The 12,432-nt window shown below is 32.0% G+C and overlaps 1 protein-coding gene across 5 annotated transcripts in view; it reads right to left on the minus strand.

Moving 5' to 3' along the window:
- Positions 1 to 632: 632 nt before the first annotated feature.
- The window catches only part of LOC121419247 (regulator of G-protein signaling 7-like), a 71,177-nt gene continuing 59,377 nt past the window's right edge, over positions 633 to 12,432 (minus strand). For 4 of the 5 annotated variants that reach the window (XM_041613625.1, XM_041613627.1, XM_041613628.1 and 1 more), the window contains one exon: positions 633 to 8,316. In XM_041613625.1, coding sequence (XP_041469559.1) covers positions 8,269 to 8,316 — 48 coding nt within the window. In that variant the 3' untranslated portion in view covers positions 633 to 8,268. Of the gene's footprint in view, positions 8,317 to 11,172; positions 11,273 to 12,432 lie in introns of all 5 variants that reach the window. The other variant, XM_041613626.1, reaches the window with a different exon arrangement.

The following is a 12,432-nucleotide window of genomic DNA, read 5'->3' on the forward strand; positions in this document are numbered from 1 at the left end:
TAGTAAGCCCAATATCTCTCAGATGCTATGCCAAAAAGCACATGCGTGAGTCGCAGATCGGATCGCAAGGTGTGCGGTGTCGAGGCTTATGACTGCCTTGCGACTCTTCTCCCCCAACTCAGTCGCAAGCCAGTCGGCGGCCGGTCGAGTCGTAAGGTGTGCGGTGGCCTTTAGAGAGTATTTGGTCTACACTTACTTTCCATTTTGTATCATCCCACATGGTTCTAATCCTTGTTCATCTAAACCAATTTGTCTCCTAACCATTTGGTCTAATTGATTTTTAGCCCATTTATCATTTGGTCTGATTTCCAGTTATGCTATTCCTGTTTCATCTTGTAACCACTTGATCTAACACCACTTAGTGCATATAATGAGATGAACTGTTTATCAACCAAATTTTCATTTGATATGTGAAAAATGATAAGCAAATGAAGTGGAAATTAGACCATCTGTGCATTGCTCAAATGACAGTAGGATTAAGTAGTGAAAAGACAAAGTGGCAATTAGACAAAATGATAGTAGATCAAATGAGTTAAGCCATGATAATCTGAGAATTAGACCATCTTGTTTTAGACCAAGAGGATACGTACATGTTAGACTTAATGGCCCAAATTCACAAAGGTAATTTTTAAAAGTGTCGGTTGAACCCATGATTAATGCAGATTTCCTACATAAAAAGATGTCCAATTCTGATGCATGCTTTTGTCACATTGCACTAAATTGACGCCTGTTTTCGTGTTTATCCATGCTATTTTGTTAATGAGTCCACTGTTTTTGAAATAATGAGTCCATTCAAACAGTGGATTAACAAATAAAATAGCGCGCTTAACCATGGCAACAGGCGTCAATTTCGTGCACTGTGACTAAAGCATAATTTAACAGGAAATCTGCCTTTGGTTCAACCAATGCTTTTCAAAACTACCTTTGTGAATTCAGGCCATTCTGACTGTGACGTTGCCTTTCATCACTTCCTCAATGACATACATCCACAACACACATCCACACTGAATTCAATAAACCAAGATAGTGTAATAAATGAGCAAATCGGTAATTCCAGAGGTAGGAAATAAAGCCGTTTTATTGCACAAGTGCAAACTAAATCTCCTAGGGCAGATAATAGAAAATTAGTCTGAGTTGATTATGTACATTATGTCAAGAATCCTGTAAATGTGCAGATACCATATGGGTGCATCACATTCATTTCTTATAGTCCGTACTTTTGTATTTTCTTGTAAATCTACAAAAGACACACTGGATGTACACTCCATCCTTTGCATGTCTTTATAAAAGAAAAGATAAAATAAAAAGAATAAAATGACCTGATTTTTTGAAAACCAGAGCATTTCAGCATCTTGTATTCTTTTAAAACAACCTTAGAAGTACGATTACATAGATTTCCAACAATGCACAGCATTTTTGTTTCATCTTATACTAAAAAGCATCTTGCTGTGTGCAAATTTTGGTTGGAACACATAACCTAATATATACAGTGTAAATAACAATGCTTTTTGAATATTTATTTCATACAAACCATTCAATATTTTTTTCTTATTAAATCTTCTTGATTTTATGTAGATATAAACAAATGCCTATCAAATCCTCACCCAATTTTTTTAATCCCCATCCTATCTTAATAGTATTTCTTTGCAATATAAATCACAAGTATTTTCTTGTATGCATTATAATAATGTATAGCTATAAATGTAAACGATGAACAATATCTCCATAGCTTTGGTTAGAATGCAATTTTGTAAAATTCAAATATGAAAGAAATCTACACCTTGCTACCAATAAGCTTACATTTTGTTTTTCAAAAGAAAAAAATAAAATAGATGTTACACAAGATACCTTCATTTCCCAAATCTGACTATCAACATAAAGAAGCCATACTAAAACACACTACAAGGTGTATTAAGACAATGACGGAATGGAAATAATAAATTTCAAGAAAGGAATCCAATCAAATTTTACGCTATTTAACCAATTTATGCATACTAATTTCAACTTTATAAATGTAATGTAGTACTTCATATGGAATATCAGTGTGTTAACAAGTATCTTGTAAAACAATTATCTATTTTCAAAATCCAATAAGAGTGCTTGGTTCACACTGTTTATATGGGCTTTTGGCAGAAGTAATTATTCAGTTAATGAGGAGATTACCACCCCCATAATATATTCCCAACACTTCTCATTTCATTTTTATGTAAACTAGCATTTTTATGATTATATAATATCCAAAAGTTTTCAAAGGTGATACAACTGCAGTTTTTAAATCAAGGTTTGACCAACATTGTTTCAGGCAAACAAAGTAAATATTACAAAAAAATAGTCTGTTCCTTCTATATACTACGTTTTGCCATCCAATTTCATATATTAGTTACTCTAATTCTTGAAAGTGCACTCCAGATTTTGGGGGTATTGCTCTTAAGAGCAATATCCATATTTTCTGTTTTCAAAATCAAGGCAATGAGCATCAACAATTATAATGATAGTTTTATTACATCCAGTTTGTAATTGTCATCTGTGATATAAAATTTCTCTTTTAAGGTATTAAGTAATTTTGTCCATTAAAATCACTGAATCAGCTGCTACAGATCACAGCAATGAGCCATCTACGTGGTTTGTCTGCTGGCTGCTCGTAGTCATGATGTATGGCAAGCTTTCATTATTTGTCTCCTTTTCAGATAGTTTAATGACCATTATCTTATTTAGGTGGTATACATCTCATTGATCTACCACAAGCAATGTTTCTTTTACTTTGAACAAAGTTAGTTCATACCTTTATAGAGACCCATTTTAATTTTTGTTACAGATAATACATTTTAATGACAAAATAAACAATTAAAATAATAAATGTTTGTGGTGATCATACTAATTGTGAATTTGAATGGTCTCAACATTTAACCTAGCAAGGTAAATCTATAGTTTAGCAAAAACCTGGGACAATTTCAGAAAAATGATTGTATTAGTTTACATGGAAACCTAGATTTAATCAGCTGATGAACAATGCTGCCATGGTAGTTACTATTGATGGTCTAATTCATTCAATGGGCACCGAAAGTCAATATCACTTGTTCATTTCATGAATGTTTAAGACAATCAATTCAACGTCTGAATGCAATCATTAGTAAAGGAGTTCAATACTTATTGATTCAACTAATCTTTCTATACGAGATATGGCTCTCAAAACAATGATATTCATTTTTTTCTCAAATAAACAAAGACATTTTAAATGCTCAATTATTAAATTATAAGAGAAGTAACATACTTACACCCTGTTAGGTCCTAATGCTTCGTTATGTATGTGTATTAAATATCAACCATGGCATATATGTTCAATCATGTAGCAAACTTTTAAATAAATATGCAAGATTATGATACATTTTCTGTTTCATATTTATATTTAGGCACCACTGACTTTAATAGTCCAAATCAATAAAACAAATGACAGATATTTTGCATTTTAAACAAAATTTTGATTACTAACAAAACTTAAGATGATGAATACAATTATTCCAAAAGCATAGCGGTTACTGCTCATGAATGATATCTGCCATAGTTTTAGGGAGAAATGTAAAGTAGAAAATTTTTAGGCTCATCATGTTTAGTATTCCAATTACATTATTTACTAAACACATTCATTTCACCATGGAAATGAAGAAACTTGGTGATTTTTGTTTTGCTAAGCCAATCTATATAGGCTGGTCTCGATCAATTAATTACAGAGCTCCTTTATTTGTAACAAGAGTAAAAGCTAAGCTTTCAAATACAAAACTTTGATATGATTAAGAGAAGCTTATTATTACATTACAATCAATGTGCAGTATTTTCCAACCTGATGGTGCAGTTCACTTCCACTTTGTATGTTTTTCTTGAACAGAGTGACTAACAATATTTTAAGAGATTACTAAAGCTGTGTAGGAGAGTAGCTCTTTCAATATTTTATTTAGTGATCTTAAATATGTTGCTATTATCAAAGAGTTGACTATAGACTGCTTTGATACACGAACAAAAATGAATTAATGCTTAGGAATTTGCTAACATGGGGAAAGAACGATGAGGAAAGAAAAGCTTTCATTACAAACTCATTCAATCCTCTTCATACATAAAATCTAACCTATACGAAGAGCCATTATTTTTAGCATGCTTTATGGAAATGGGATCGTGAAAATTCTAAAATGTCTCCCCCTCCCAAAAAAGGATGTCACTTTAATGCTCTATAGTGAATGTTTTAACTATTGATCCATGGAACTACCATTTACTGTTTTCATATCTACAAATTAAATTTCTCTGTATGTATCTTCATTCATTGTTCTGGCATCTCTTTAAATGCTTTAGACTTAATAGTCACCCAATTTAGATTTACAAATTCTTATTCTGATACCTAAAAATGTGATGATTAGATTTAGAATAATAATAATAAGTCTCATACTGTGATATCTGTGTTTCCGTGGATGTTTATGTCTAGAAAATCTGAGCCATGAATCTTTTTCAATGGCTGTCTTAATTTCCTGCTGAATTTTGAAATAAATGTTCAATACTTTAAATGGTTAAAACATTTATAATATATATTAAAGACCAATCTGACTGTCAAGTAGTTATTATTAATTGGAAGCATTTTAAAATAGTGGAAATATGAGCAAATGTTGAAAAGGTTAATAGCAAAACCAAAGATTGATCCATAAAACAGCTAAATTGAATTTTTCTCTGACAATGAGAAAATATTCACATCACTGTGTGTAACCTATTCAAACCTTTTTATTGGTTTAAGGGCCTTGGGAGGTTTTGACTCATCAACATTCTACTGATTTTCCCATAAATTTGATTTATTTCAATTAAATGCTCACAATATTCATGTTTTTCAAGTTCATTTCTTTTAATCTTAAAAGAACTGTATGCAACTTCCCATTATAGTAATAGTTGTAGGAGAATAGAAGTTCAATTTTGTAGAGCCAATACTAGAGAATGATGAATTGTACATATAGCTCCTAAGACACCAAATAAAATGAGGTAATATTTCCAAGAGGATATAATATCTGCAGCCTTCATATTAAACACTCATAAGTACAAACCTTGAAGTTTGGAAATAGACTAATCAATTGCACATTTCTTTACTGTTTTAATGTAATGGCAAGAAACCTATGATAGGATAAGTTATTAATAACCTTTCAGAACCTTTTTTTTCAAATGTGATGTTACTAGGGAACTCATAATCTTGTATTAGTTCACATTAAAAAACAAGGAATAGTTTTGTTTTAAAGTTAATACACTACTTTAACTCAACAGTTGGTTAATCTTATGATTTTCAAATGAAATCAATGGGCTATAAGTAATCCACTATCACATGAAGATAAAACACCTGCTTTGCAATTCATAAGTCCATTAGTAATAACACCAATAATAAAAGCATTGTTTACTTGAACTAACCAGCAGTTCTTAGAAATCGTACTTATACCCAATATTGCAATAAACATCATTTTCTATAATATATAAAATGGAATATACTATTCTCATTATACTACAAAAATCATAATAAAATCTTTTTTTTATCATAGCAGTTTTATTCCAAGAAGATAATTGGAATGAAATTAAAGGAAAACAATGAAGGACTACATGAACAAACAATCTTAAACTTCACTACATGTACCTCATTTCATTGGGTTATGCCCCAAATAATTGTCTTTTTACTTGATTGTCACTAGGCATGTTGCTACAGGATTTTAAATCCCAATGATTTCTGACCTTTTCAGGTTTTTAGTCAAGAATAAGAACATTATAGTGCAACCAGAAATAAAGCAGAGAATTTATTTATTTGATATCTGCTTGTTATTTTGATATCCCCAAAATGGTCATGAAAAAACAAAGTTCTATCTCTATAAAATAAAGCTTGGACTGGTAACTCTATAAATTTCATGAAACAAATGTGTTTTCACAGATTCCCTCAAGTAGCTGTCGCATGGTTAACAAAAGAATTTATGCATGGCTGACCGTCAACAAACATGGTGTTGAGTATGTCTGGCAGCAAGCAAGTAAAACATCTTCATTTTTAAATTATTGAAATTCAAGTATTATTTGAACTTTGTTATTTGAGATGACCATCATTTTTTAGGTGATTGAGGTATCAAATTAAAGAGCAGATATTGAACTATTTAGACATGTGATTTTTCTTTTGAGTTATACCAGGTGAAAGAGGAGATTCTAAGCTTTACAATGATAGGTAATTTGTCTAATGTATTTGTGATTACGTTTTTATCATTCATCAATTATTTTTGGTTCTGTTCTTTTCTGGGATGCACTGTATAGTCAGATTTTGGACATATTATATTTGAAATGGAAAACAAAGACAACAATCATTACAGATGCATTTTTATAAGCATTCTTGCCATCTGTTCAAACTGAATCTATTGGCTAAAGGAATTGAATTGTTCCTGCATACAGTCTATGCATAATAGATTCAGTTCTTAGAAAGGTTAATTGGTTTGTATCACAACTGTGACAACTTTTTCAACTTAATAGCCAATTTCCCTGATCATGTATGCTCAAATATGCTTCAAGATAATTCATTTGTTTTTGAGAGATCAGATTTTTTGTATTCTCCTGGGATACCTTTTAAATCCTTTCGAGATTAAAATGGTTACTTTTCATGTATCCTGTAGCAACATGCTGATTGACAAACACACATCCATATTAGATTTCAAACATGTCCCCTGACAATATTCTGTATGAAGAATGCCATAACAATAGCTTATTTCAAATAAAGATGCATTCTACATGCTTGTAATCCACCTACAAATTTCAAAATTTAAATGATATTAACATTTTTTTTTGGTCATTAAGTGTAATTACAGACATATTAGCTCCATGATAATTCCTTTAAGACAATGGACTGTGATGCTGTAACTATGGATTCTAATAACTTGTGCAAAATAGACTACTTTGTAAATCATGAACATGTACATGTGTATTTTTTTTCTACGCTGGTAGACCAAGGACTCACCGCACTGTATATGATAAAATTATCCAAGGGTGAATTTCATTTAGATAACTGAATATCAGAGTAGTTATTAGAACATGATTTAGGTGAATAGTTGATCCCTGACCTACACTGTAAGCGTAACATTAATATATCTGCTAAACACTTGAACTTGCATATTATGAAGCTTGTAGATATCCGCTATGCTGGGAGTTCAGAAGTGATCTTTGTTATTCCTACATACATGTAGCTTATGCAGAATCAGATACGGTTCTATCACATTCCTGCCTTCATTAGCTAGTCTTTCATTTCTTCACACACAAAGACTTCTCTTTCGACGCATACTACAGCTATCACGTCTCACAATAAAAATTGTAGTAGCACTCACGATGGCTGCCGGTCAAACCTTTGGTGGTCCAAGGTAACAACACGTTAGGGTATGACTTCCAGCTTTATTCTGTTCCTACATCACATGATCATAATGTTTGAACTTTGCGTGCAGGACTCATTGGTTCCTCATTTGAAGCCATTGGTGTCCTATTATGAAGATGAGATCGAACAAGCAGTGCTGCTCGTTGCCATCGTGAGTTAACACCCATCTAAGTCAAATCAGCATATCCAGAGAGAAGAGGAGTGAGAGAAGATAGGTTATATAGGCAAGGGTTTATAAGAGAATAATCTCTGCTTCTGATTGGCAAAAAGGGAAAGAAACAATTCATACTCTACTTCAATCTCATATAAAAGTTCTTTAAAAAAAATTGAAGGACCAGAGAATATGCAAAAATCTGTGCAAGAGTATCTTTGTCTCTTCTCTTTTGTAGAAGATGGTCCGTTGAAGAACACACACATTAATGAAACAGAGAGACATCATAATCATGTCTCTGTAGTCTCTTGCGAGCTGTTAATTTGTCTTTATTAATGCCTAGCATGTCATTGCACGCCTTTACATGTCAGTGTTTAGAAGTAGTTTTGTTTCTCATGAAGCAGTGCTAGTAAAAAGCCACTCAGGTAGGTAGTTCCTGGGGTAGGTCGGGTAGTCCATGCGTGTAGCAAGGTGTCTGATGTTAGTTGCATGATTGCCGTTCTAAAGGATGTATGTGATTGTTGGATGGTAGGGTAATCCTGGTACTACTCTGATGGAATTTAGATAGTCACCAATCATCATCCAACACACATGCATTGGTCACAATGCTCTATGAGAGCCATGATCCATGGGGGAAAAATAGCCATATTCAGCTCAGGTCTGGTATTTAGACTATGTGTAGATTCATGAGATGTTCAAACAGGTTTGGTTAGACTATGTGTAGATTGGTAAGATGCTGCATTAACTTGTTAGGGTGCTGGAAACAAAGAGGAGATAAAAAACAACAACACACAGTCAAAAACAAACCAAGCTGTAGATGAAATGAAGGGAAGAATGAATGATAAAAGCTTTCAAGAACAATTTGAAAGGAGCAATTCAATCCTTTTTGGTATTTCAGAAGATCTATCATTCATCACCCAAATGCACAACTGCAATGGTGGAAGATGCAAAAAAATTACCTAAAAAATCTCCAAGCTTTGAAAATGAAAACTGCATTCAGTATAGCTACCATGATATCAATCGAGGTACACATACATTTGTCAAACATTGCATTTTGGACAAGCTTTCAAAGTTTTTAAAACTTGAAGATCAAAGCTTTTCAAGCCTTTTTTAGTGCCAAACTTCTTACAATTGTGTGAATTTTCTGAATCATTATTTCCTTAATTGTATGACTAATTAAAAAAGGATAAGTCCTATTAAATCAAGCTAAGAAGCAGGCTGTTGACTTTGTTTGGGTCATGTGTTAATACACATATTTCAGGTCTTTGAAAGAGACCTGTGTGTTTAAATGTCATGAATAATAAATACCTGCAAATTTTCTTTCATGGAAATAATATATTTTTATTGCATCAGACTATTGATATTAATTCAACAGCTGATTAATTTTGCAGAACTGAATCATAAAAATTCCGCAAAATGTCATTAAAACTATTTCTGAATACTACTATCATGAAATGAATAGTTATACCAGTAAAAAGAATCAGCAAAATTGTCAAATATTCAATCCACTTTCACAAAATAACTGTCAACATTGCACAAGTCAAATGGATTTGGGGAACATCCGAGACATTACATTCAGCATAACACAGGGAATGAAATGAATGGGACTAGGATAAGGGTAGGGATGGGTGAACAAATATTGTAATCGTCGATTCCTCGTGAATGTCTAGTATAAAAGAATCCCTGAAAATTTGCTTTTTTTAAAAAACCTTAACATCTGCCTTAAATTGCATTGGTCCATAACAAATCGATTTTAAACATATATCCATGAATATCTGTTTTCAAGGACTAAGTTTCTACACCCCTTTCTTACAAATTAACAGTTATCAGTTGATGCAAACTTCATTAATACAAAGTCAGAGATATTCTTAAAATTCAGTTCCAAAAGTTCAGTATATTACAGTACTTTTAAACAGCTAAAGACAGGTGCAATTCTGACTAGAATCAAATGAATAGTGATAGGCTTTCTCATGGTTGTGCAAATAGTCTGTGGTACCCATCTTTTTTTGGAAACAAAAAATAATACATTGCATTTGTATAGCACTTTTAATAAGTGTTTATAAGCGCTGAGAATGAAAAGACCGAATTTCTTCTAATAAAATCAAATAGGTGATACAGAGCATTTGGTCTAAAAGCCTTTCACATTTTTTTTTATGTATTATCACAATTTTACAAGATGACAACGAATTAACAACCATTTAATTCATAGTAAAATAGTTTGTTATACAACATGATATAGAAAATAAAATAAATTACACAACATAAATGATGGAAAATAATGAACAACTATAGTGCATGAATGGATGTTATATCAATTACACGTCATACTCTTACTTTGTAGGCCCATCTAAAATAAGAATTAAAAAGGTGTGTTCCCTAACAACTATAGCGCTGTTTCAAATTGACATGTAATTTTCAACTATTAATAGAAAATGAAGTGCTAAGTTTAGTATCATATACAAAAACTGATTTCAACCAATCCAAACCATTTGTAAGTCATTTTTTCTTGCATTACATACAGGTATAAAGCAGGTGGAAGAGGGGTACAAATTCAGGTCATATCATTAACTCATGCAAACCACAGCTATTAGTGCACATGCAATAGGGTAAGATAGTGACAACGACAGTTAACAATGGAGTGGGTCAACATGGGCTACATACATAATCACAATACTTCACATACAATACACAGGGACACAACATATAACAAGTATAGATGAGAAAGTGCAGACCATTTCATTTGATAGTCAACAGGAAATGTTTGTGTTTCTCATATTCTTCATGAAAAACAAAAGAATTTGGATATTAATCCAAACTATTCAAAGGAGTTCTGATAAACAATTTTTGCTGAAAAACTTTTTAAAATGTTATTTTGTATATATAGCTATTGTGATGAAGAGATAAAATATTTATTCTTAAGCTGATAATTAATCACCAATTTCAAAGTGATTTTTTTTTAATGAAAATGATCTGCACTTAACACAAAAAGTGATAAAATAATCAACAAAATGATCAAAGGACAATTATTCATAAACTCATCTTTCCTTTATAATCTATAAATTTACTCTCTTAGGCCTCTGCACATAAACAAAATCACATTTCAGCTGATATATTGTGGGCAGTTAAACTATCTTTGACAAATTAGTAAGCTTTGGATATTTTGTATTACTCAAAATATTAGTAGGTTATATGATTTATCTTGAACAAAAGCAATAATGCTCAAGTAAAAAAAAATCATATTGATAAAAGCTTTGTAAATATACCAATTTATTTCATACTCTGGTATATTTTGTGTGAATCTCTGAATATTTTGAATCACTGTGGAAGCCTGAGCTAGAAGATAATATGAAGAAGTCTCCCATGTATTTAAAGTGAAACATGGAAAATAAATACATACAATTTGGTTTTAATTCACTTCTTGATGCATAAAAGTGAGAAAATTTTAAAAAGAGAATTCATGACTGACCAGAAAATTAAAAAACTGTCCCCCATTGTCACTTCTGAAGGGGTTAATTGGTTAGAATTTGATGTGTAAAGGCCTTACAGAAGATAGTTGCTATAGGGTGAGGCTGTCTCTTTCATTTTTCCTTTGAGAAAAAGAAAGTTTTAGTACCATGATTAGTGTTGAGGTGAAGCGTCTGCAAGCGGCATCATTTATCCAAGACTTCGGCCTTGGTTGCCAGACTGGGCAATTTAGGGATCAGAGACTTGGTCTGAGATGAGTAAAAACAAATGCATAAAAATGAAGGGAAAAAAGAGAACATATAAATGAAACAGATGAAGATTACATCGCCACAACATATAAAAAAAATGAAAGATTTAGATGAAAAGTCAAAGAAATTCAAAATTCTAGAGATGGTACATGTATGTAGATGTTGGATAGCCCAGTTTATCTTTTGATGCAACACTTGCAGATTAATATATATGACCACTGTTAATAGTGAATTGTAATTAGCCATTGAGAGAGAAAAAAAATGGTTTGATAGTTTCAGAGCATATATGGTCTCTATAAAACATCCCAAAACAAAGAAAAAGGAACTAAGACAGTATTTGTGCATTGCTTTATATAGTAACCACTGAGTGCAAGGAAAAGAAATGATGGCAATGAAAGTATAGAAAATAGATCTTTATTTGAAAATTAATTAGATTAACCTCTCTGTAAATAAGCGTGTGTCACCCACAGAAAGTCAGAGATCATATGATATGTAATGATAATATAACTTAAAAGAGCTATTAAGAACTGTAAAATAAACACAAAATAAAAATAAACATAAGCTCATGTTGTCCAGACAATTCAATATTAACTTTTAGATTTAAGGTAATTCACCCATTATTTTTTTTCTCAAACATACATCTACTTATTTTACTCTCATATCTGAAACAATTCTTCTGTTCTAGGTCATTTTCTCTTCATTTGATAAATATTTGGAATCTAAAGAGACCAATTCATTGAGCACCCATCCCAAAACACATGACTTATGTTCCTTCAATTATTCCATTAGTGTAATGGGGGGGGGGGCACAAGAGGGTCATCCCCTCCCCTTTTGATTGATGATCAAAAAGGAGATAAAACTCTACACTTAATATTGCTTCAGAATTTCACTTCTGAAAATGCTTCTTTTTTTGGGGGGGGGGGGGGGGGTTGGGGGCTTGGTTGTCATTGTACAATGTGGCTATTTAATTTAAAAACTAAAGTGCCTAAATTTGACTGAAGAACATAGTAAAGGATCTCTCTATGTATTGTCTATCGTGTGTACTGCCTTCTAGATTCAAAGTGAAAAAAAAATCGCTGATGAACGTACAACTTTCTTGCTCAGTCACTACACTCCTTTGCACTGGGATATCCTTTTGCATATCAAGTTGGGGGTAAAAA

Source organism: Lytechinus variegatus, chromosome 7, assembly GCF_018143015.1.
Source record: "Lytechinus variegatus isolate NC3 chromosome 7, Lvar_3.0, whole genome shotgun sequence".
NCBI classification, from domain to species: Eukaryota; Metazoa; Echinodermata; class Echinoidea; order Temnopleuroida; family Toxopneustidae; genus Lytechinus; species Lytechinus variegatus.